The sequence below is a fragment of the Sinocyclocheilus rhinocerous genome, unplaced genomic scaffold (genome assembly GCF_001515625.1).
Source record: "Sinocyclocheilus rhinocerous isolate Xijiao unplaced genomic scaffold, SAMN03320098_v1.1 scaffold499, whole genome shotgun sequence".
NCBI lineage: Eukaryota > Metazoa > Chordata > Actinopteri > Cypriniformes > Cyprinidae > Sinocyclocheilus > Sinocyclocheilus rhinocerous.
In genome coordinates this window covers 1,493,162-1,516,397 of record NW_015637156.1, presented here as the reverse complement: position 1 = coordinate 1,516,397, position 23,236 = coordinate 1,493,162, and the positions used below count along the sequence as shown (strand labels likewise).

At 38.6% G+C, this 23,236-nt stretch overlaps 1 protein-coding gene across 8 annotated transcripts in view; it reads left to right on the top strand.

Moving 5' to 3' along the window:
* Window positions 1-22,660, top strand: part of LOC107748698 (plectin-like) — a 102,651-nt gene extending 79,991 nt beyond the window's left edge. For 6 of the 8 annotated variants that reach the window (XM_016563631.1, XM_016563638.1, XM_016563639.1 and 3 more), the window contains 17 exons: window positions 95-199; window positions 520-615; window positions 763-888; window positions 1,079-1,231; window positions 1,554-1,708; window positions 1,941-2,067; window positions 3,614-3,797; window positions 3,995-4,027; window positions 5,279-5,436; window positions 5,644-5,822; window positions 6,538-6,676; window positions 6,804-7,160; window positions 7,509-7,592; window positions 7,665-7,769; window positions 8,208-8,306; window positions 9,816-13,160; window positions 15,124-22,660. In XM_016563631.1, coding sequence (XP_016419117.1) covers window positions 95-199; window positions 520-615; window positions 763-888; window positions 1,079-1,231; window positions 1,554-1,708; window positions 1,941-2,067; window positions 3,614-3,797; window positions 3,995-4,027; window positions 5,279-5,436; window positions 5,644-5,822; window positions 6,538-6,676; window positions 6,804-7,160; window positions 7,509-7,592; window positions 7,665-7,769; window positions 8,208-8,306; window positions 9,816-13,160; window positions 15,124-21,432 — 11,754 coding nt within the window. In that variant the 3' untranslated portion in view covers window positions 21,433-22,660. The remainder of the gene's footprint in view (window positions 1-94; window positions 200-519; window positions 616-762; window positions 889-1,078; window positions 1,232-1,553; window positions 1,709-1,940; window positions 2,068-3,613; window positions 3,798-3,994; window positions 4,028-5,278; window positions 5,437-5,643; window positions 5,823-6,537; window positions 6,677-6,803; window positions 7,161-7,508; window positions 7,593-7,664; window positions 7,770-8,207; window positions 8,307-9,815; window positions 13,161-15,123) is intronic. The other 2 variants (XM_016563633.1, XM_016563637.1) reach the window with 1 other exon arrangement.
* Window positions 22,661-23,236: the final 576 nt, after the last annotated feature.

The window sequence follows — 23,236 nt, the reverse complement described above, 5'->3', positions numbered from 1 at the left end:
TCTGAACATGATTCGACCTGCGCTAAAATAGCTCTATGGTGTCATTTAAATTGCATTTGACAATAATTGCTGATGTTCCTGTGCTATCTTGTAGGGTTTGATGCGAGATCTTGAACAGAGAGAGAAGAGAGTGAACAATGTCCAGATGACTGGAGACAAACTGCTAAAAGAAGGCCATCCTGCCAGGAAAACTGTGGAGGTACAACATTTACAATTAATCATTTATTGTTTGTGTTTGTCCAAAGCAAAATACTAGAGTAAATGAGTCTTATAGACTTATAGTTTCTATGTTTATATTACTAATATAATACAAAAAAGTATTTTACTTATTTGTGCAGAATATTTAATATTTTCATATTTTTTTAGCTGGCAACGTTTGTTTTACATTTTTTTAAAGTCCTGAAACTTTCTATTTCCAGGCTTCAATTATATTAGATTTTCAATGAGGACCTTTTGACTCCATTGTATATTTTAGCAGATAATTCTGTGTTTAAATGGTTGTAATCTGTTCTTCTGTAGGCTTTCACTGCAGCTCTTCAGACTCAGTGGAGCTGGATCCTTCAGCTGTGCTGCTGCATTGAGACTCATCTGAAGGAAAACACAGCTTACTTCCAGGTACATACTTTAATAAAACTCTGTGCTTGTAGAGATTCTTGTTGACAGTTCAGAACCCATGGTTACAGACAAACAGATCTTCATCTCTATTAAAATCGACTTCAGCTGAATTATTTTGATCTCCTAACCAATTTTTCTGTTCTACAGTTCTTCTCAGATGTTAAAGAGGCTGAAGAGAGGATGAAGAAGATGGAGGACATGATGAAGAAGAAGTATGTGTGTGAACGCTCTATCACAGTCACACGGCTAGAGGATCTTCTACAGGATACAGTGGTGGGTGTTAATATGTCTGGGATTTTAAAAACCAATAAACACCCAAATGTATTTAGTGCTGGGTGATTACTTATTTGACCATTCAGATTATGTTATTAGATTAGAGATCCTTAGAAACTCTTAATTCAGTCATTTAATTTAATTTGAAATTTATGCAATATATATACAAAGTTATCTCTCTGACCTTCAGGAAGAAAAAGAACAGCTAAACGAATTCAAGACTCACCTGGAGGGTCTCAACCGGAGAGCCAAGACCATTATCCAGCTAAAGCCGAGGAACACAGCTTACCCTGTCAAAGGCAAATTACCCATTCAGGCTGTCTGCGACTTCAAACAAATGGAGGTAAACACTCTGTCGCTTGTTTTGTTTGCATACATTGGTAATAAAAGAAGCCAAATTAATCCTGGGGGTACAATTGAGGACACGTAAACTATGTTTTGAACCACATTTTTTATTTGCCTTCCTTTATCACAGTCCCTCTTTTAAAAAATGGTGTATCACATGTATGATTTCCATAATAAATTGCAATTAAGCATGAATATTTTATTACACAGGCTAAGCAGCAGTCAGCCTCACCCAATAACTTGTCTTGCTATTAGTCACAGAACAAAATATAATCCATATTAATCACTGCAGAATAACATTCTTCATTCTTTTGACCCAGATCACAGTACACAAAGGAGATGAGTGTGTCCTGGTGAACAACTCCCAACCGTACAACTGGAAAGTACATAACTCCAGTGGAAACGAGGCCACAGTACCGTCCATCTGTTTTATCATCCCTCCCACCAACAAAGAGGCCGTGGACGTCAGTTCTGGGTAACACAGTACAGCCTGATACGAGTGCACAAGTCTAGTCTCATTTGACCTCCCTTGCTTTAGTTGGCAGCACATTCAAATTCCACATACTCCTTTTATCTCGGTCTTTGACTTTTGAGTCGAGATGTGTGGTTTTGTTGTGATTCATGTCAAATGTTTGCTGGATAAACCGAATCCTTCTGATCAGCCTTTTGCTTTGCCACCTTATCTTTAATTCTGTTTTGAACCTCAGGTTAGATGCGAGTCTGCAGAGGCTGATGGTCCTTTGGCGAAAGCTGCATGTAGATATGAAGAGCCTGCTGTCCTGGCAGTACCTCATGCGAGATTTCCTGCTTATCAACTCCTGGAATTTAATCATGGTAACTTGCACACACACCCCTTTTTGGTATTCAGAAACTTAGTACAAAGTCTTAGTACAAAATACTACAACTTGGTTGAAATGATGGAAATTATTACAATAAATGGCTGACACAAAATTATATGCCATTATATACTTAGAAATGAAAAAATAGATATCACAATATCATAATGTACAGTATGTAAAAATTATTTGCTTCAGCAAGGATGCATTGCATTTTGTAAAACTAAAGACATTTGTTAATTTTATAAAAAACATCTACTTAAAAATGTTGAACCATATATTTAACAAGAATATTACCGTATTGTCCCAAATATAAGACGATATTTTTTTCTTTGGAAATACATCTGAAAAAACGCGGTCGTCTTATATTCAGGGTCTAGACTTTGACATGTCAATAATACACCCACAACAATAGGTGGCGCCAAATACGCATAAAACGAGTGTGCCATGAAATACGTAATGTAATGCGTGTTGTAAAGATCGCGAGTAAAAACAAAAGAAAAAGAAAACCTTACAGCTGCATGAGTCGTGACTGTCACGTTAGCCTGATGGCACCAAACTCCCTTTGTGATTTTAAAACGTAAGACAGTACCCAGATTTGAAGACTACCGTAAGATTTAACTTCTACTGTTAATAAGATTTTGGTAGGCTACTATTAGATGGATAGCCTAAATGTCCTAATTCAGATGGGCTACCTGTTTTTTTTTTTTTTAATGGTATATCAAAAAGTGTATATTTTTTAAATGTGATTGTTGGTACATTTTACCAGTTTTTACCATACTTTCAAAACAAAAATTAAAATAGGAAAAATATGCAATATGAAAATAATTGAAGACAAAATGTGTTTTACTGAGAAAAAACAAGATTTGTTTTTTAAAAAGCCTTTTTCCAAAAGGTACATCTGGAAAAAGGGGGGGTCGTCTTATAATCAGGGTCGTCTTATATTCGGGCCAATACGTAATATTATTATTAGAATTTGCAGCACAACTGCAGCTCAACATATAATGATAACAATATGAAATGTTTCTTGAGCACCGGCATATTACAATGATATTTGAAAGTTCATGTGACAGTAATGGCTTCTAAAAATTTAGCTTTGCCATCAGAATAATAAATGACATTGTAAAATATATTCAAGTAGAAAATAGTTCTTTTGAATTTTCATGATATTTCACAGTATTACAGTTTTTCCTGTATTTTGATCAAATTAATGCAACCTTGGCGAGATGTTCAAAAACATAAAAAAATCTCACTGACCCCAAACTTTTGAATGGTAGTTCAATTTGAGCATGCACAATTCAGTATTCAGTATCGGCCAATATATTTCGATTGCAATGATAAATAAAATTAAGTAATAAAATAATATTGTCTGAAAACTGATCCAATATATCATACATCACTTTAAATGACTATGTTAAATAACACTGTAAATATTATGTATTATTTCATTGCATGCAGAGGCATACAAATGATCTGAAAAGCACATATAAATATACTCATGAATATTAATTAGGTGACACATTCTGTTCTCTATTTTTATGTAGTTTAAGACTTTGAGAGTTGAGGAATATCGACTGACCCTGAAGAACCTGGAGGAGCACTATCAGGCCTTCCTGCGTGACAGTCAGGATTCTGAGCTCTTCGGTGCTGACGATCGTTTGCAAGCAGAAAACAGTTACAGCAAAGCCACTCAACACTATGATAACTTGCTACGCTCTGTTGAACAAGGTAGGTGTCAGGTTAGGGCGGCGGGTTTGTTCAGATGTATAGAAACCATCCATCAGTTTCACTGTTCATCAAAGAATGAGATTGCACATAGACAATGCCGTCTTGGCCCCAGGAACAACCCTGTTTTTTATGACAGCACAGTTTGAAAATTCTGGTTAGAGCCACCTCCCATTATGACTGCAAGACTTATTTTTCAGAACCTGTTTTCATCCAAAAGGGAAGCGTACCAGGTAAAGATCACAGTGTGGATTTCTTTATTAATAAACTGCAAATGATTTGTTTGATGTTATCGTTTGCATCACACTTTGTGCATTTTGCCTCCTTCCCCTTTGACTCCAATGTGTTGCTAATGGAGCAGAGTGTGTTGCTGTTTCTAAGCATCATGTCTTTAATTATTTTTTTCACTTGTGTGATGTCATTTTCAAATTACTGAGATTTCTTCACTATTTTACATTTTGAAATGTAGTGTATGTACTTAAAAGTGTGCAAATGAACTGATTTACTTTAAACCTTGAGACATTCTCTACACAAGCTCTTAAATGCAAATGCTTCTAACTATGTCAGCTTGATTTCATGTGAAAATATACATTACTGTTTCAAGGCTTGGGGTTAAGAAATACATTTTTGTATTCAGAAAGGATGCATTAAATTGATCAAAATTCACAGTAAAGACATTTATAATGTAATAAAAGGTTTATATTTCAAATAAATGCCACTCGTTTGAACTTGTCATTCAGCAAAGAATCCTGGAAAAAATGGATTCACAGTTTTCATGAATTTATTATTTTTTTTTTTAAGATTTATTTTTGGCATGCACATCTCTGTTTTTAAGTAGCACATTTGTTTTCACCATAGATAAGAAGAAGAAATGATTTATTGGGTACCAAAGCAGCATTATTACACTGATTTCTAAGGGATTGTGTGACACTGAAGACTGAACACTTGAATAAATATATTTTTTAATATATTAAAATCAGAAACATTTACGGTTACACTTTATTTTAAGGTGTCCTTGTTACAGTGTAGATATACATTTAAGTGCTGAGTAATATTAATTAACTACATGTACTTGCTATATGGTTAGGGTTAGAATTAGGGTTTGGCTTAGGGTTACTTGCATGTAATTATGCATAATTAATTGTTATTATAATAGTAAGTACATGTAACGTGTAACAAGGTCACCTTAAAATAAAGTGTTACCACAGTTACTTTAAATTGTAACAATGTTTCACAGTATTACCGTTTATACTGTATTTTGATCAAATGAATAAAGCCTTGGTGAGAGTTCTTTCAAAAATGTTAACAATTCTGACTGACCCCAAACATTTGAACAGTAGTGTGCCTGTAGTGTAGATACAACATAAATCTAATATTATGACTGAGGAGACATTCCAAGAAATCTGTGTGTGGTTTTGATTTTGGATTGTATTTTGGGATCAGAGTTTGAGCTGTTTTAACACTTAAGTATTTGAATTATTCAGGGGAGCAGGATGAGTCAGTGTGTAAGAGTTACATCACCCAGATCAAGGACCTGAGACTGAGACTAGAGGGCTGTGAGAGCCGCACAGTGAACCGCCTCAGACAGCTGGTGGACAAGGAGCCTCTCAAAGCCTGTGCACAGAGAGCCACTGAACAGAAGGTCTGCAGAAGCACTGCATTAAATATACATTATATCTTTTTGAACTTGATGCCATTGAATTTACTGTTTTTGGATGAAGAAATACCTTTAAATGCATCTTAAATGAAGAGCCTGCGCATGTCAGCTTCAGTCGTTAAAATGTTTATAATCCCCATATATATTATTTCATACCTTAATATACTTGTGTATTCTCACTTCGTTCTACAGAAGGTGCAGGCTGAGTTGGAGGGTATAAAGAAAGACCTGGATAAGATGGTGGAGAAGAGTGAAGCAGTGCTGGCCACATCTCAGCAGTCCAGTTCCGCCCCTGTCCTGCGCTCAGAAATAGACATCACCCAGAAAAAGATGGAGCATGTCTACAGTCTCTCCTCCGTGTACCTTGACAAGTAAGACTCAAGTCTTACCTTTTTCTTTTTAAATATATACAGTACACTTCCAATAAAATGTTGGGGGTCGGTAAAAATTTTTAAGGCCTGGTTTCACAGACAGGGCTTAAACTAAGCCAGGATTAGGCCATAGTTCAATTAGGACATTTAAGTCATTTTTATAAACGTGCCTTAGAAAAAACATTAATGGTGTGCATCTTGAGACAAAACAAAAGCACTGACATGTTTTAGGATTAATCAGTGCGAGTTTCTATCAGTTGAAACAGCTCAGATTTACATTTTAGTCTGGGACTAGGCTTAAGCCGGGGGTATATGTTTTTGAATGATGCTTACCAAGGCATTGCATCTATTTGATCAACAATACAGTAAAAACAGTAATCTTATGGAATAATTTTACAATTTAAAATAGCTGTTTTAAAATGCAATGTATTCCTGTGCTGAAAATCCTGAAGCTGAACTTTCAGCAGCCATTACTCCAGTCTTCAGTGTCACAGGATTTTTCAGAAATCATTCTTATATGTTGATTTGTAAGAATGCAAAAGTCTTTACTGTCACTTTTGATCAATTGAATGCATCCTTGCTGAATAAGAAAAATAATAGTGACCCCAACATTTTTAGATGAAGTATTCAGTACAATTTTTTTTCTTTTCCCCACTAAGTCATCTTTTTGTCCTTTCCATATAAAATAAAGCTGATCCTATTTTTGTCCATAAAGGCTGAAGACCATTGACATGGTAATCCGCAGCACACAAGGAGCTGAAGACATTCTCAACAAGTGTGAAAACCAACTGCGTGATGTAAACAAAGTTCCTGTTAATGAGAAAGACGTTGAGGCCAACCAAACACAGCTCCAGGTGCATTGTCTCTCACACAAAAACCCAATTACGCATGAAATAATTGTTAGTGGTTTACCTATGTGAATTTGAATGACACATGACATCACAAACATGTTCATGTTCTCATTTTCTTTCTTGACCCTAGAAAATGCGCACAGAAGCAGTGGGCAAGCAATCCACGTTTGACCGTCTGGAAGAGGAGCTTCAGAGGGCTACGGCGGTGAACAACCGGATGTCTCAACTGCACAGTGAGCGGGACATAGAGCTGGAGCACTACAGGCAGCTGGTGGGTAACCTGAAGGACCGCTGGCAGGCTGTGTTTGCTCAGATTGAGCTAAGGCAGCGAGAACTTGACCTTCTAAGTAGGCAAATGCAGGCCTACAGACAGAGCTATGACTGGCTCATCCGCTGGATAGCAGATGCCAAACAAAGGCAGGACAAGCTTCATGCTGTGCCAATAGGTGACAGCAAAGCCCTTCAAGAACAGCTGAACCAGGAGAAGGTATCTATCTATCTATCTATCTACAAAGTTTTAATTAATTTATCATTCTCAATGCTTTATATAATGAATATCCTCTTAATCAGGGGTCACCAAACTTGATCCTGGAGGGCCTGTGTCCTGCAAAGTTTAGCTCCAACTTGCCTCAACACACCACCCTGGAAGTTCCAAGTATACCTAGTAAGACATTGATTAGCTGCTTCAGGTGTGTTTGATTAGGGTTGGAGCTAAACTCTGCAGGACACCGGCCCTCCAGGACCGTGTCTGGTGACCCCTGCTCTTAATATTTATCCTATATCTAAAATCATGTAGTTGATCTTTTTATTTACGTCATGTCCATCCACTTTACAGAAACTGCTTGAGGAGATTGAGAAGAACAAGGACAAGGTGGATGAGTGCCAGAAATATGCTAAAGCATACATTGATGCCACAAAGGTGTGTGTGCATTTCGCTGCATGCATGTTTTATGATTTATGAGTAGCAGTCTGACTGAATGTTTTCATGCAGGATTATGAGCTTCAGCTGGTGACGTATAAAGCTTTGGTGGAGCCCATCGCTTCTCCTTTGAAGAAGACCAAAATGGAGTCTGTATCTGATGACATCATCCAAGAGGTACCTTTGATATCTGACATCCATCTATTTTTGAATCTCATTCTGATAAATGTATTAAATAAACATACTGTATGTGCAACTTAAAGTGTTATACTTGGACTTTTATTTTGTGTGCATTTCGCTGCATGCATGTTTTATGATTTATGAGTAGCAGTCTGACTGAATGTTTTCATGCAGGATTATGAGCTTCAGCTGGTGACGTATAAAGCTTTGGTGGAGCCCATCGCTTCTCCTTTGAAGAAGACCAAAATGGAGTCTGTATCTGATGACATCATCCAAGAGGTACCTTTGATATCTGACATCCATCTATTTTTGAATCTCATTCTGATAAATGTATGTACATACTGTATGTGCAACTTAAAGTGTTATACTTGGACTTTTATTTCTTGATTGTATTTCATATATGACATGCTAAGTAACTTTAAAACCATCTTTCAGTATGTGACTCTGAGAACACGCTACAGTGAGCTGATGACTCTTTCGAGTCAGTATATTAAATTCATTATTGAGACACAGCGCCGTCTAGAGGATGAGGAGGTAAGTGTCAAATTTGTACTCTAGCACTAACTGTAACTGACTAACTTAACCGTGTAGTTCAATTTATTGATGTATGGACATAATAAATATGTATGTATTTCACTATACAAACCATATGAGACACAGTTACATTTGTAATTAAGTTATTAAAGAGTGACACAATACTGAATTTGCTATTGTTGGCCATGTGCTAGAGGTAAAAGTTATGAAAATAAAAAATGTAACCGATCAAGGTGCTCACCTAGGTCTTCAGTAATGTTAATGCTAGTGGTGGAGCACATCCCATTTCTTTCACTATGTATGTCTCTCATGATCTGTTTACTACTATGGAGGTTTTTTAATATCTCTTCCATTATATTGAGCTCTCAGTTAGTATAGGTATCCTTCAGCCTGCAGCAAACTTACAATTTTCTAGCATCCAGAAAAATAAAAGTTAATGCATGGTGCAACATGTTGCGGGGATGCCACATTTGTTCTCTAGTTTAATTTCCTGGTTGGATTCTGTTTGTTGCTTTTGGAAATAGAAAGCAGCATTCTTACCCATCATTCCTTTGTGCTCTGATTGGTGATTTTCCCTCAGAGTATGCTTCACCCCTTCCTGTAGTTGTTTTTTTTTTGTTTTTTGTTTCCATTTTCCTTTCTAACCTTTATTTTCTTGTTTGCTTCTTGAAACTGCTTGCCAGTGCTTTATCATGATGAATGTTTGTCATGTTTGGGCACTAAAGAGGTAAATTGTCCACAAAATGCATGTTCATCCTTATCCAGTCCCCCTGTTAATTACATTTGCATTATTTAGAAATGCACACAAATATTAAATAATATATGCATTGATATATATTATTGGATTGGTCGAAATCTACACTGTTTGGCATTCATCAGACCTATTTTCTTATTTTTTTCCCCTCCTTATGGTGTCATTCTTTCTTTGCTGCATCACTAAGCTGTTCTGTTGTATGCATTATAAAACCTTAAATATATAAATTTTCAAATACTTCTTTCTTCAGTGACTCTCTACAGTAAAAATAAAAAATTTGAAAAGGTTAAATTTCCATATTTGGCATCTTTGATTCAAGAGTTCACCTTCTGTAAACCTTTTATATTAAAAATTTTAATATTAAAAGCACAACTCTTCGGTGTTCAAAATCACAAGTTAGGATTTTAAATATGTGAACAACAGTTTTTATGTAGCTAAAAAGCCATATCCAGTAATAACACCTCATTAGCATGATGCCATTCAGTATTAATGCCATTCAGTATTCCAGCTGTAGTGTTTTGTCAAGTGATTGTGTCTCATTTTGTGTACCATACATTGTGACTTTATATTATCCTTCATAAATCTTCTGCAACTACATAAGTTGTTTTTTAATTGAGTATAACTATTTAGCCTAACTACCTGTTACTTTGTCCATGTACTTACAGTTACATGTACTTACATGTGTCTGTAATATCTAACTCTTAAATGCTTACCTTTGTTCCTATTTCCCTGACTTTTTACCTCCACTAATACAGAAAGCTGCCAAAAGACTAAAGGAGGAAGAGAGGAAAAAGCTGGCTGAAATGCAGGCCGAACTAGAAAAGCAAAGAAAGTTAGCTGAATCTCAGGAAAAGGCTATTGTTAAAGCAGAACAAGAGGCAAATGAGCTGAAGACAATAATGAAAGACGAAGTCAGCAAACGACAGGATGTCGCTGTCGATGCTGAAAAACAGAAGCACAATATCCAACGAGAGCTTCAGGAGCTCAAAAGCATTTCAGAGCAGGAAATCAAGTCTAAGACTCAACAGGTAGAGGTAGCGCTCCAAAGCCGCACAAGAATTGAAGAAGAAATCCGTATAATCCGGCTTCAGCTGGAGACGACGATAAAACAAAAAAATACTGCTGAAACAGAGCTTCAGCAGCTCAGGGACAAAGCGGCAGATGCTGACAAACTTCAAAAGGCAGTGCAGGACGAGGCAGAAAAGCTTCGGAAACAAGTTGCTGAAGAGACTCAGAAGAAACGTAAGGCAGTGGAGGAGCTTAAACTGAAATCAGAGGCAGAAAAGGAGGCTGCCAAAGAGAAGAAGAAGGCCTTTGAGGATCTCGAGAAGTTCAAGCTCCAAGCTGAGGAAGCTGAGAGGCACCTGAAGCAAGCAGAGTTGGAAAAGCAGCGACAGATTCAAGTGGTAGAGGAGGTGGCTAAGAAGACCGCAGCCACCCAGCTTGAGAGTAAACAATTGACATTAACAGCAAAACTGGAAGAGTCACTCAAACATGAGCAGGTAATGGTCATTCAACTGCAGGAAGAGGCAGAACATCTCAAAAAGCAGCAAGCCGAAGCAAATAAGGCGAGAGAGCAGGCAGAGAAGGAGCTAGAGACATGGAGACAGAAGGCTAATGAAGCTCTCCGGCTCCGGCTCCAGGCAGAGGAAGAGGCTAATAAAAAAACTGCAGCTCAGGAGGAGGCAGAGAAACAGAAGGAGGAGGCCAAACGGGAGGCAAAGAAGAGAGCAAAAGCTGAGGAGGCTGCCCTTAAACAGAAAGAGACCGCCGAAAAGGAACTGGAGAATCAAAGAAAGATGGCTGAAGAAACGGCTAAACAGAAGCTTGCAGCAGAGCAAGAGCTTATTCGGTTAAGAGCAGATTTTGAGCATGCTGAACAACAGAGGACTGTCTTGGATAATGAGCTTCAGCGTCTCAAAAATGATGTTAATGCTGCCGTTAAACAGAAGAAAGAGTTGGAGGAGGAACTGGTCAAAGTTAGGAAGGAGATGGAAGTTTTGTTGCAGATAAAATCCAAAGCTGAGAAAGAGTCTATGTCAACCACTGAAAAGAGCAAACAACTACTTGAATCTGAGGCCGCCAAGATGAAGGAACTGGCTGAGGAGGCGACTAAATTGAGGTCAGTTGCAGAAGAAGCAAAGAAACACAGGCAGATCGCAGAAGAAGAAGCTGCCTGCCAGAGAGTGGAGGCTGAAAAGATCCTCAAAGAAAAGTTAGCAGCTATCAATGAAGCAACCCGTCTAAAAACGGAGGCTGAGATCGCTTTGAAAGAGAAGGAGGCTGAAAATGACCGTCTAAAGAGAAAAGCCGAAGACGAGGCCTACCAGAGGAAAGTTCTTGAAGATCAAGCATCACAGCATAAGCAAGAGATCGAAGAAAAGATTGATCACTTAAAGAAGTCCTCAGACACTGAGCTCGACAGGCAAAAGAAAATCGTAGAAGAAACTTTGAAACAGAGGAAAGTGGTGGAGGAGGAGATCCACATTCTCAAGCTAAATTTCGAAAAGGCTTCAACTGGCAAACGGGACCTTGAACTTGAGCTTAACAAACTGAAGGGTATTGCAGATGAGACACAAAAGAGCAAAGCGAAGGCAGAGGAGGAGGCAGAGAAATTCAGAAAACTTGCTTTGGAAGAAGAGAAAAAAAGAAAACAGGCAGAGGCCAAGGTAAAAGAAATCCAAGCTGCAGAAGAAGAGGCAGCAAGGCAACACAAAGCAGCTCAAGAGGAGGTTGAGCGTCTTATAAAGTTAGCGGAGGATGCCAAAAAGCAGAGGGAGCTTGCAGAGAAAGAAGCTGAGAAACAGGTCATTTTAGTCAAAGAGGCTGCACAAAAGTGCTCTGCTGCTGAACAGAAAGCCCAAGATGTTCTTCTCCAGCAAAATAAAGGCACCATGGCTCAGGATATACTCAAGGGAGAGTTTGAAAAAGCAAAGAAACTGGCGCAAGATGCGGAAAAGGCTAAAGACAAGGCTGAAAAAGAGGCTGCCCTGTTGCAGAAGAAAGCGGAGGAAGCAGAGCGTCAAAAGCAGGCAGCTGAGGCTGAAGCTGCCAAACAGGCAAAAGCCCAGGAAGATGCTGAAAAAATGAGGAAGGAAGCCGAGGCTGAAGCTTCCAGACGGGCGGAGGCAGAAGCTGCTGCTTTAAAACAAAAACAAGAGGCTGATGCTGAAATGGCCAAGTACAAAAAGCTTGCAGAAAAGACCCTGAAGCAGAAGTCTTCGGTTGAGAAGGAGTTAGTGAAGGTTAAAGTGCAACTTGATGAGACGGACAAACAGAAATCCATCCTTGATGATGAACTTAAGCGACTTAAACAAGAGGTCAGTGATGCTATCAAGCAGAAGGCTCAAGTAGAGGATGAGCTCTCTAAAGTCAAGATTCAGATGGAGGACTTACTAAAACTGAAACTGAAAATTGAAAAGGAAAACCAAGAGCTTATGAAGAAAGATAAGGACAACACAAAGAAACTTCTTGAGGAAGAGGCAGAGAACATGAAAAAATTGGCGGAGGAGGCAGCACGGCTCAACATTGAGGCTCAAGAAGCTGCAAGATTACGACAAATTGCAGAGTCTGATCTTGCAAAACAGAGGGAACTGGCTGATAAGATGCTGGAAGAGAAAAAACAGGCCATTCAGGAGGCAAAACAACTAAAGGCAGAAGCTGAAAAGCTCCAGAAACAGAAAGATCAGGCACAGGTAGAGGCTCAAAAGCTAATGGAGGCCAAAAAGGAGATGCAGGAGCGTCTGGAGCAGGAGACTGAAGGTTTCCAGAAATCCTTAGAGGCTGAACGCAAGCGGCAATTAGAGATTACTGCAGAGGCTGAAAAACTGAAGATCAAAGTGGCACAGCTAAGTCATGCTCAATCAAAAGCAGAGGAGGAAGCCAAAAAATTCAAGAAACAAGCAGATGAAATCAAATCCCGCCTACTAGAGACAGAAAAACAGACTTCAGAAAAACATCCTGTTGTTGAGAAGTTGGAAGTACAAAGGCTGCAGAGCAAAAAAGAGGCTGATGGTCTGCATAAAGCAATTGCAGAGCTTGAGAAAGAAAAAGAAAAACTGAAAAAAGAGGCAGCTGACTTACAAAAACAATCAAAAGAGGTATTGTTATATGTAGTAGTACTGTGGCCTAGTGTTTTACATATTACCCTTAAACCCCTTAATTAACAATTAACAGTTTTCATACAACTTCTGAACCTTTGTTCATGTAAATTGCATGTTGCCAGTCACAGTAGTAAGAAAGCCTGCAACTGTCATGAACAAAGATGTTCTGGTCCCTTTTTACATTACAGTGTCCATGATACAGTATAAATAATTACTGAATAGCATAAATGCATTTATTTAGTATACAGTTATGTCATACAGCCCATATTTGCAAGTTATTGGTATCACTATTTATTTGTTATTAATATCTAATGTCTGTAAGTTGAACACTATAATGTTGTAATTTTCCTAAAATTTCCATAATTTACTTATTTATTCAGTGAACTAAATGTAGTTAATTTGTTAGATATTAGTGTACCTTTCAATTAATATCTATTGTAGTATGCAGTAAAGTTGTCATTTATATAGTTTACTGTATTAATTGGATTCTGTGGTTACAGAGATTTTCATTGAAAAGATAATTATGTAAATACATATTAAAGGTATAGTTTACCTCAAAATTAAAAAAAAAAAAAAAATCATAATTTTTTCACATTCCAAACATGTATGACTTTCTTCTGTGGAACTTAACGATATTTAGAAGAATGTATCAGTATTTTTTCCTGTACAATGAAAGTCAATGGGGTTCATTACTATTTTTCAACCTTTTTACTTTTAATTGTATGGACAAAACAATTAAAACATTCTTCAAAATATTTTGTGTTCTACAAGAGCAAGTAAGTTAGGTTTGTGACAAATGGGTGCAAGTAAACGATAACAGATTTTTCATGTTTAGCGTAAGCAGTTTACTTATTTGTCTTTCCAATGGAAATCGCTGTAGCAAAAGAATCACATGAACACAAAACACTATATAGGCCTAAATATGACACCACAGCATACAAGAGAGATTAATTAAAAGGTACACTGACAGGTGCATGTTATTATGTAATTATATAAGAAAAAATATAACCATCTCAAAATGTAAAATTATATATATCAGTGGCGTGCGGTGGTGTTTTAAAATGAGGAGGCAGTTATATATACTGTATATATATATATATATATTATATATGTAATTCAATAATTAATGTCTTTGTTACACTTAATGTTTACACTAAGTACAAAACACCTAGCAGGATTTTCTGCTATTTATACTACTTATTGCAGATAGTGGCAATTATCTGCACCTCAGTATTGTAGTACAATATAAAACAGTATGCAATAATAACAATAACAACAACGTGATATCTGATTTGAAAAAGTAGGAAAAAAAGTTTGGCAAAACGCGGATTCGAACCCTAGTCGATCACGTCAAAAACGACTTCAACACGTACTTTACCATCTGCGCCACTGGAGCTATTATTAGACAGTAGTCTTTTGTAATGCTTTGTAATCACACGTTGATGGGCGGAGTTAGTGTAAATAGCCTCTGCCAACAAGACGCTATTTGCACTTGTAAATAGACACTCCGTTTTTTTATTTGTGAACTGATGTTCAGCTGTTCTTTTTAAGTCAACTTATTTTCGGGTCATTGTCATAAAAGGCCTTTAAACTTTGTCACAGGCACGAAGATACATCTTTCATTTCATCAAGCTGAATGCTCACTAAAAACTGACACAGTCATCACGTTTTCAAGTTGTTTCATTTTGATGTGACGCAAAGTAGTGATATCTAAGCAGGAGAGTTGTTTACTTACTTTATAATTAGTCAATATCTCCATTTTCTTCATTCAGCCGAGAGCTCGCACGAAAACAAGAGGCGGGATTTATCACACGAACCAATCACATCCAATCATAACCATATATATATATATATATATATATATATAAAATATTCTATAAAAAAGGAATTTATTATTCCTTGTACATTGATTTTTTTGTCATGCATTGAAATAATTATTGTTTTATACTTTTTATCGCAGATGGCCAATGTACAACAAGATCAGTTGCAGCAGGAAAAGACTATTCTCCAGCAAACATTCTTAGCAGAAAAAGAAACACTGCTGAACAAAGAGAAAGCTGTTGAGGCAGAGAAAAAGAAGCTGGAGAAGCTATTTGAAGATGAAGTTAAGAAGGCTGAAGCACTCAAAGATGAACAGGAGCGTCAGAATAAGCAAATGGAGGAGGAGAAAAAGAAACTGCAGTCTGCCATGGATGATGCTATCAAAAAGCAAAAGGATGCTGAGGAAGAGATGCATTCCAAGCAAAAAGAAATGCAAGAACTTGAAAAGAAAAGAATTGAACAAGAGAAACTTCTGGCAGAGGAAAACAAGAACTTGCGAGAAAAACTCCAGCAGCTTCAGAGTTCACAGAAGCCATCCCGCACCAAGGAGATTGAAATCCAAACTGACAATGTCCCCGAAGAAGAGTTAGTTCAAATGACCATGGTAGAAACAACAAAGAAGGTCCTAAATGGCTCTACAGAAGTGGATGGTGTGAAAAAAGATGTACCCCTGGCATTTGATGGAATCAGAGACAAGGTGCCTGCAAGCAGACTTCATGAGATTGGTGTGCTCAGCAAAAAAGATTTCGACAAGCTTAAGAAAGGCAAAACTACGGTGCAAGAGCTTTCTAAGAACGACAAGGTCAAGATGTGCCTAAAAGGTAAAGACTGCATTGGCGGTGTAATAGTTGAACCCAACCAGAAAATGAGTATCTATCAAGCTTTGAAGGACAAGAAGATTCCACAAAGCACAGCTATGATGCTTCTCGAAGCCCAAGCTGCATCTGGTTACATAACTGACCCCGTTAAGAACAGAAGACTCTCCGTCAGTGAAGCTGTGAAGGATACCTTGATTGGACCCGAGTTGCACACCAAGTTGTTAACTGCCGAACGGGCTGCCACAGGATTCAAAGATCCATTCACTGGAGATACAATCTCACTATTTGAAGCAATGAAAAAAGGTTTAATTGCAGAGGACCAGGCCTCTAAACTTCTTGACTCTCAATATGCAACTGGTGGGATAATTGATCCTGTCAATAGCCACCGTATACCTGTCCAGATGGCATGCACACAAGGTCAACTCGATGAAGACCTAAGCAAAGTTCTTTCCAGCCCTCCTGCTAACAAAAAAGCATTCATTGACCCCAACACTCAGGATAGCCTCACTTATGGTGAGTTACTGGAGCGATGCAAACCAGATCCTGAGACAGGCATTCCATTACTACCAATCACAGAACAAGCAGCCCAAATTGAAAGAACTTATACCGATGAGGAAACTAAAGATGTATTTAGTAAGGCTAACTTAACAGTTCCATTTGGAAGATTCAAAGGAAAGACTGTCACGATCTGGGAGGTCATAAACTCTGAGTACTTCACTGAAGATCAGAGAAAGGATCTTATCCGTCAATACAAGACAGGCAAAATTACAGTTGAAAAAATAATTAGAATTGTAATAACTGTTGTAGAGGACAAGGAGAACATGAAGGAACCTGCGTTTGATGGTTTGAGATCATCAGTGCCAGCGTCTGAACTTCTAGAAGCAAAAGTTATTAATAAAGATTTATTCAACAAATTGCACAATGGAAAAGCTACTCTTAAAGAGGTGTCTGAGCTTGAACCTGTCAAGAAAGCCCTAAAGGGGGCACACAGTATTGCTGGAGTGCAGATTGAGTCAACTTCTGAAAAGATGTCTTTCTACGAAGCCATGAAGAAGGACTTACTTGGAACAGAGCCTGCACTTAACCTTCTGGAGGCCCAAGCCGGAACAGGCTTCATAATTGATCCAGTGAAAAATCAAAAGCTCACAGTTGATGAAGCAGTCAAAAGTGGTGTTGTTGGCCCAGAGCTGCATGAAAAATTGTTGTCTGCAGAAAGAGCTGTTTGTGGTTACAGAGATCCATATACTGGAAAAACTGTATCCCTGTTTGAGGCAATGCAAAAAGATCTCATTAAGAAAGACCAAGGTGTCCGTCTGCTGGAAGCTCAACTTGCAACTGGAGGAATTATTGACCCTGAGAAAAGTTACCGCATAACTCCAGAAATTGCATATAAACGTGGTTACCTAAATGAGGAGATGAACCAAAACTTAAGCAGCCCATCAGACACAAATACAGTATTTGTTGACCCCAACACACAAGAACATGTCACTTATGTTGAACTGCTGAAAAGATGCATCACTGATAAGCAGACTGGTCTCCCATTGCTGCCACTAAAAGAAAAGGCAATCAAGTCAAAGGAAATGGAACCAGTTTCTGACGCACAAACTAAAGAGACCTTGAGCCATGCTACGGTTGAGTTACACAGTGGACTTTTTAAAGGAAGAAAAATCACCATTTGGGAGATTATCAACTCTGAATATTTCACAGAAGAACAAAGGATTGAATTTATTCAGCAGTATAGAACAGGAAAAATCACTATTGAAAAACTGATCAAGATTGTGATCACTACAGTGGATGAAAAAGAAAAGAAGAGATGGGACAACTTTGAAGGTTTCAGAGGTCCTGTACCAGCCAGTTCCTTGCTTGAATCTAAAATCATTGACAAAGACACCTATGATAAAATCCAACAAGGCAAAAAGAAACCCGCAGAAGTTAGTGACTCCATCAAACGCTACTTGCGAGGTTTTGATTGCATTGCTGGGGTATTTTTAGAAAAAAACAAGGAAAAACTCAGCATTTACCAAGCAGTAAAGCAGAAACTACTGACACCAAACACAGGTTTGTCCCTGCTAGAAGCCCAAGCAGCTACTGGCTACATAGTTGATCCCATCAGGAATGAGAAATTTACAGTGGATGATGCTGTTAAGGCTGGCATTGTTGGTCCAGAGCTTCATGAGAAACTGCTATCCGCAGAGAAAGCGGTTACTGGTTACAAAGATCCATACACTGGTAATAAGATCTCTCTTCTTCAAGCAATGCAAAAACAGCTTGTTCTAAGAGAACATGCCATACCTCTTCTAGAGGCTCAGGAGGCTACTGGAGGGATAATTGATCCAGTAAATAGCCATCGACTTCCCAGTGATATAGCCATTCAGCGTGGCTACTTCAGCAAGCAATTAGCCAAATCGTTTAAAGACCCCACAGATGACATCAAAGGTTTCACTGACCCTACCAAAGATGAGAATGTCACATACAAACAATTGAAGGAGAGCTGTATGACTGATCAAGAGTTTGGAATTGTCCTGTTGCACCTTTCTAAAGCCCAGACTCCAGAGAAAGCGGAGAAATCCTATGTTTACACTGAGGAGCAAGCACAAATGGACTTAGCTAACACTCAAATTGACATACCACATGAGAGTTTTGCAGGGAAACAAGTGACTTTATGGGAAGTCATGAAATCAGATTTGCTTCCAGAAGAGGAAAGACAAAGGCTTCTTGAACAGTACCGCTCCGGCAAAATCACAAAAGAGAGAATGGTCATTATTGTAATTGAAATTATTGAACAAAGAGAGATCATCAGGACTGAGCAGAGTATGTCGTGTGATGTCATCAGACGCCGGGTTACTATTGATGAACTTTACAGAGCTCGCATTATAGACCTAGAATCTTACAACCTGCTCAAACAAGGCAAGAAAAAGATTCGGGAGGTTATGGAGATGCCAAGTGTGAAGCAGTATCTTTTTGGAACAGGCAGCATTGCTGGAATACTCTCAGATAACTATGCTAAGGTTAGCATCTACCAAGCCATGAAGAGAGGTCTCATAAAGCCTGACATTGGCATAGATCTGTTGGAAGCACAAGCAGCAACAGGATTCATCACTGACCCTGTGAAAGATGAATTGTTGACAGTTGATGAGGCCGTCCGGAAGGGTCTTGTTGGCCCAGAGATCCATGACAAACTCTTGTCTGCTGAAAGAGCAGTCACAGGTTACAAGGATCCCTATAGCGGTAAAGTGATTTCTTTGTTCCAAGCCATGAAAAAGGACCTCGTTCCTGAGGATTATGCCATGAAGCTTTTGGAGGCCCAGTTAGCAACAGGTGGCCTCATGGATCCAGAGTACTATTTCCACCTCCCAATTGATGTCGCCATGCAACGTGGTTACATAAACAAAGAAACCAGTGACAGGATATCTGATCCAAGTGGAGATGTCAAACAGTTTACGGATCCTACAACAGACGAAAAGCTGTCTTATGCACTACTTCTTAACAGATGTAAGGTTGATAAAGAGAGTGGCTTACGATTGTTGTCTCTGGCAGACAAGAGACTTCTATTTAAGGGCCTTAGAAAGCAGATCACCCCAGATGAGTTGTTGCGCTCTCAAATTATTGATCAGAAAACCTATACAGCTCTCATGGAGGGTACCATTTCTGTGGAGGACCTTAGTAAAGACCTGAAGAAATATCTTGAAGGCATCAGCTCTATTGCAGGTGTGTATGTAGAGGCTACCAAAGATCGACTGTCAGTCTACCAAGCCATGAAGAAGAACATGATCAGACCAGGCACTGCATTTGAACTTCTGGAGGCTCAGGCAGCTACTGGGTATGTGATTGATCCGATCAAAAATCTCAAAATGAATGTCATTGAAGCTGTAAAAATGGGAGTCGTGGGACCAGAATTTAAAGATAAGCTCCTCTCTGCTGAACGAGCTGTGACCGGCTACAAAGATCCATACTCTGGCAAGGTGATCTCCCTGTTCCAGGCTATGAAGAAAGGTCTTATTCTGAAAGACCATGGTATCCGTCTGCTTGAGGCTCAAATAGCCACCGGTGGAATCATTGATCCTGAAGAGAGTCATCGACTGCCTGTTGAAATGGCCTACAAACGGGGTCTCTTTGATGAAGAGATGAATGGTATTCTCACTGATCCCTCTGACGACACAAAGGGGTTCTTCGATCCAAACACAGAAGAGAATTTGACCTACCTCCAGCTCATGGAGCGCTGCATGACAGACCCTGAAACTGGACTTTCACTTTTACTGCTGAAAGAAAAGAAACGAGAAAGAAAGACATCCTCCAAGTCTTCAGTCCGTAAACGTAGAGTTGTCATCGTAGATCCAGAAACGGGAAAAGAAATGTCTGTGTATGAGGCATACAGCAAAGGACTCATTGACCATCAAACATACATTGAGCTTGCAGAGCAGGAGTGTGAATGGGAAGAAATTACCACCTCATCATCAGATGGTGTTTTTAAGTCTATGATCATTGACAGAAGGTCTGGACGGCAGTATGACATTGATGATGCAATCTCCAAGGGCCTCATAGACCAGTCATCTTTGGACCAGTACCGTGCTGGTACCCTTTCCATAACTGAATTTGCAGACATGCTCTCCGGTAATATGAGTGGCTTCAGATCTCGATCATCTTCCTTTGGATCCAGCTCATCCTATCCCATGAGTCCAATTCCATCCATAAAGATGCCGGCCACAACCTGGACTGATCCAACCGAGGAAACTGGACCAGTGGCTGGAATTTTAGATACAGATACTTTGGAAAAGGTGTCAGTTACGGAGGCTATGCATCGGAATCTAGTTGACAATATCTCCGGTCAAAGACTACTAGAAGCACAAGCATGCACAGGAGGAATTATTGACCCAAACACTGGAGAGAAATTCTCTGTTGCTGATGCAATGAACAAAGGGCTGGTGGACAAGATCATGGTTGAACGTATCAACCTTGCTCAGAAAGCTTTTCAGGGATTTGAAGATCCAAGAACCAAAACCAAAATGTCCGCCGCTCAAGCCTTAAAGAAGGGTTGGCTCTACTACGAAGCTGGTCAACGCTTCCTTGAAGTCCAGTACCTAACAGGTGGTTTAATTGAACCGGATGTTTCAGGAAGACTATCGTTGGATGATGCTGTCAAGAATGGCACTCTAGATGCACGCACTGCACAGAAACTGAGAGATGTCAGTGGATATTCAAAATACCTCACCTGCCCCAAAACAAAACTCAAGATCTCATACAAGGATGCCATGGACAGAAGCATGATCGAGGAAGGATCTGGCCTGAGGTTGCTAGAGGCGTCCTCTCAGTCAAGTAAAGGCCTTTACAGCCCATACAGCATCAGTGGCTCTGGATCAACTTCAGGGTCGAGGTCTGGATCCAGAACTGGTTCAAGATCAGGCTCTAGAAGGGGAAGTTTTGATGCTACAGGCTCAGGTTTCTCCATGGGTTTTTCCTCATCTTTCAGCCCCACTAGCTATGGCCGTCGTTATGATTCAGGGGCACATGGTGGACTTCAGATGGATGAGCTAAAGCAAGCCCTTCTAGCTTTAGCATCAGGCAGGAACTGTTGCTACGATGAAAAGAGAATCTTCACATTATCACAAACTCAGCCCTCTTTAGTTGCTTAATTTATGTACACAAAAGGACATTTATCCTGCTCTGCATGATATTGCAAATGGGCTTTTTTAATGATGGAAATAATAATGCTATATAAGACTGGCTTTAATATTTTTTCATTTTTATATATTTAGTTAAATATACAGATGTTTTTTTCTCTCACTTTCCTTTTCATTTTGACATGACAGTATAAAATTACATCATAAACCGTTTATTCTGCACAGCATTCATGGCAGAATCATTTTCATATATATTTTTTTTATATTCAGTCTTTTCAATTATTAGCAGTGTTAAATACTTATAGCCTCTCTTTTTTATTATCTTGTTTTTTTCCATGTACCTTGAAAACTGGCACATGAAAAATAATGAAGTTTCAAGAATGTTTAGATTTCTTAGAGAGGATATGGTAATGCTTCAAATGAGATGTAGAAGTTATTTGTTATATATTTTGGTGTGTACCACATTTGGTTGTATTTTAACACTGAACATTATAAGCCAGCATGGTAAAAAGGGGGAGCTGTTACTATCTGCAGAGCGGAATAAAGTCCATTTGGACATTTATGATGGGGAGCATGTCAATAAACAAAACATTACACATCTTGGCAGCACTGCCATAGACATTGTTCTTGAGAAATCCATTCTCTTCTCATAACTGGAAACTAGAAAACAATAAACCTTGAACTATGCAGTCTTACTAGATAAAGTGAAATGGATTCACCAATCCTACAGCCATCTTAAAAACTCCAGATCCTTGCAGAATTTGCCACAAATCACTCTAAAGATGACAATAAAACATCTTTAAAAGGCATAAATGACTCCCATCCCAACCATAGTTTGCCTCTGGCCCTTCGTCTGATTTAAAGGGGACCTCACTTGCGCCTTAACCTTGTGTGACGTCTGCAGTAATTTCCTTGTAAATATAATGTGCACCTTCTTAAGACAATAATTATGTCTCGTTGCAGATTATATAGAATGTAACAATATAAGATTTTCATTGTTTATTGTTGCATAAAAGCAGCCTTTATCATTTGGCAGTTTAAATAATAACAAACCTGGCCAATAATGTAAATTCAAACATTTTCTTTCATGCACTGTGTAGTTGTCAAATGAAAGCCTCTTAATATCATAAATAATGGGTCTCATTTTTTTTATCAGGAGGGGTCTCTTTCTGTCTACTACAGAATATGCCCCGACTACCTCTTTAAATTCAAGTCCCCATTTGTTATGATAATTTGCTTTGTTTCTCTTAATATCATAAATAATGGGTCTCATTTTTTTTATCAGGAGGGGTCTCTTTCTGTCTACTACACTATAAATCACTAAATAGCTCCCTATCTTTCACTGCCACTTGAGCTCCACCTGTGTGTTTAGAGCGTATGGAATGGATTTCTCCTTTCAAAAGATTCACAGTCAGTGTGATCTTTCAACCAACATACATGTTCCACTACCTTTATTTATGCTCCATTTTCAGCTTTGCTTATGAATTGTTAGATTTATTTGGTTAAGTAGAATTAAAAACGCTAATGGTGTATAGAAGAAATCAGAGTGCTCAACTGATAATTCCCCCTTACTGGTCAATTTGAACACTAAATCTGAAGTGTTTTAGTGTAGTACTATAAACACTAGCGTGTAAACCATAGCACATTCACTTTGTATATCAGTTGCTATAATGTTGTAGGCCTACTGACAAGCATTGCAAGTAATTTAACATTGATCTCTGAACTGAATGTAGATGTTTACAAGAACAAGGTTCCCTGTAATTGAACAGATATTGCCATATCTAAAACTGTAGTCATAAAACGTAAACTTAGACTG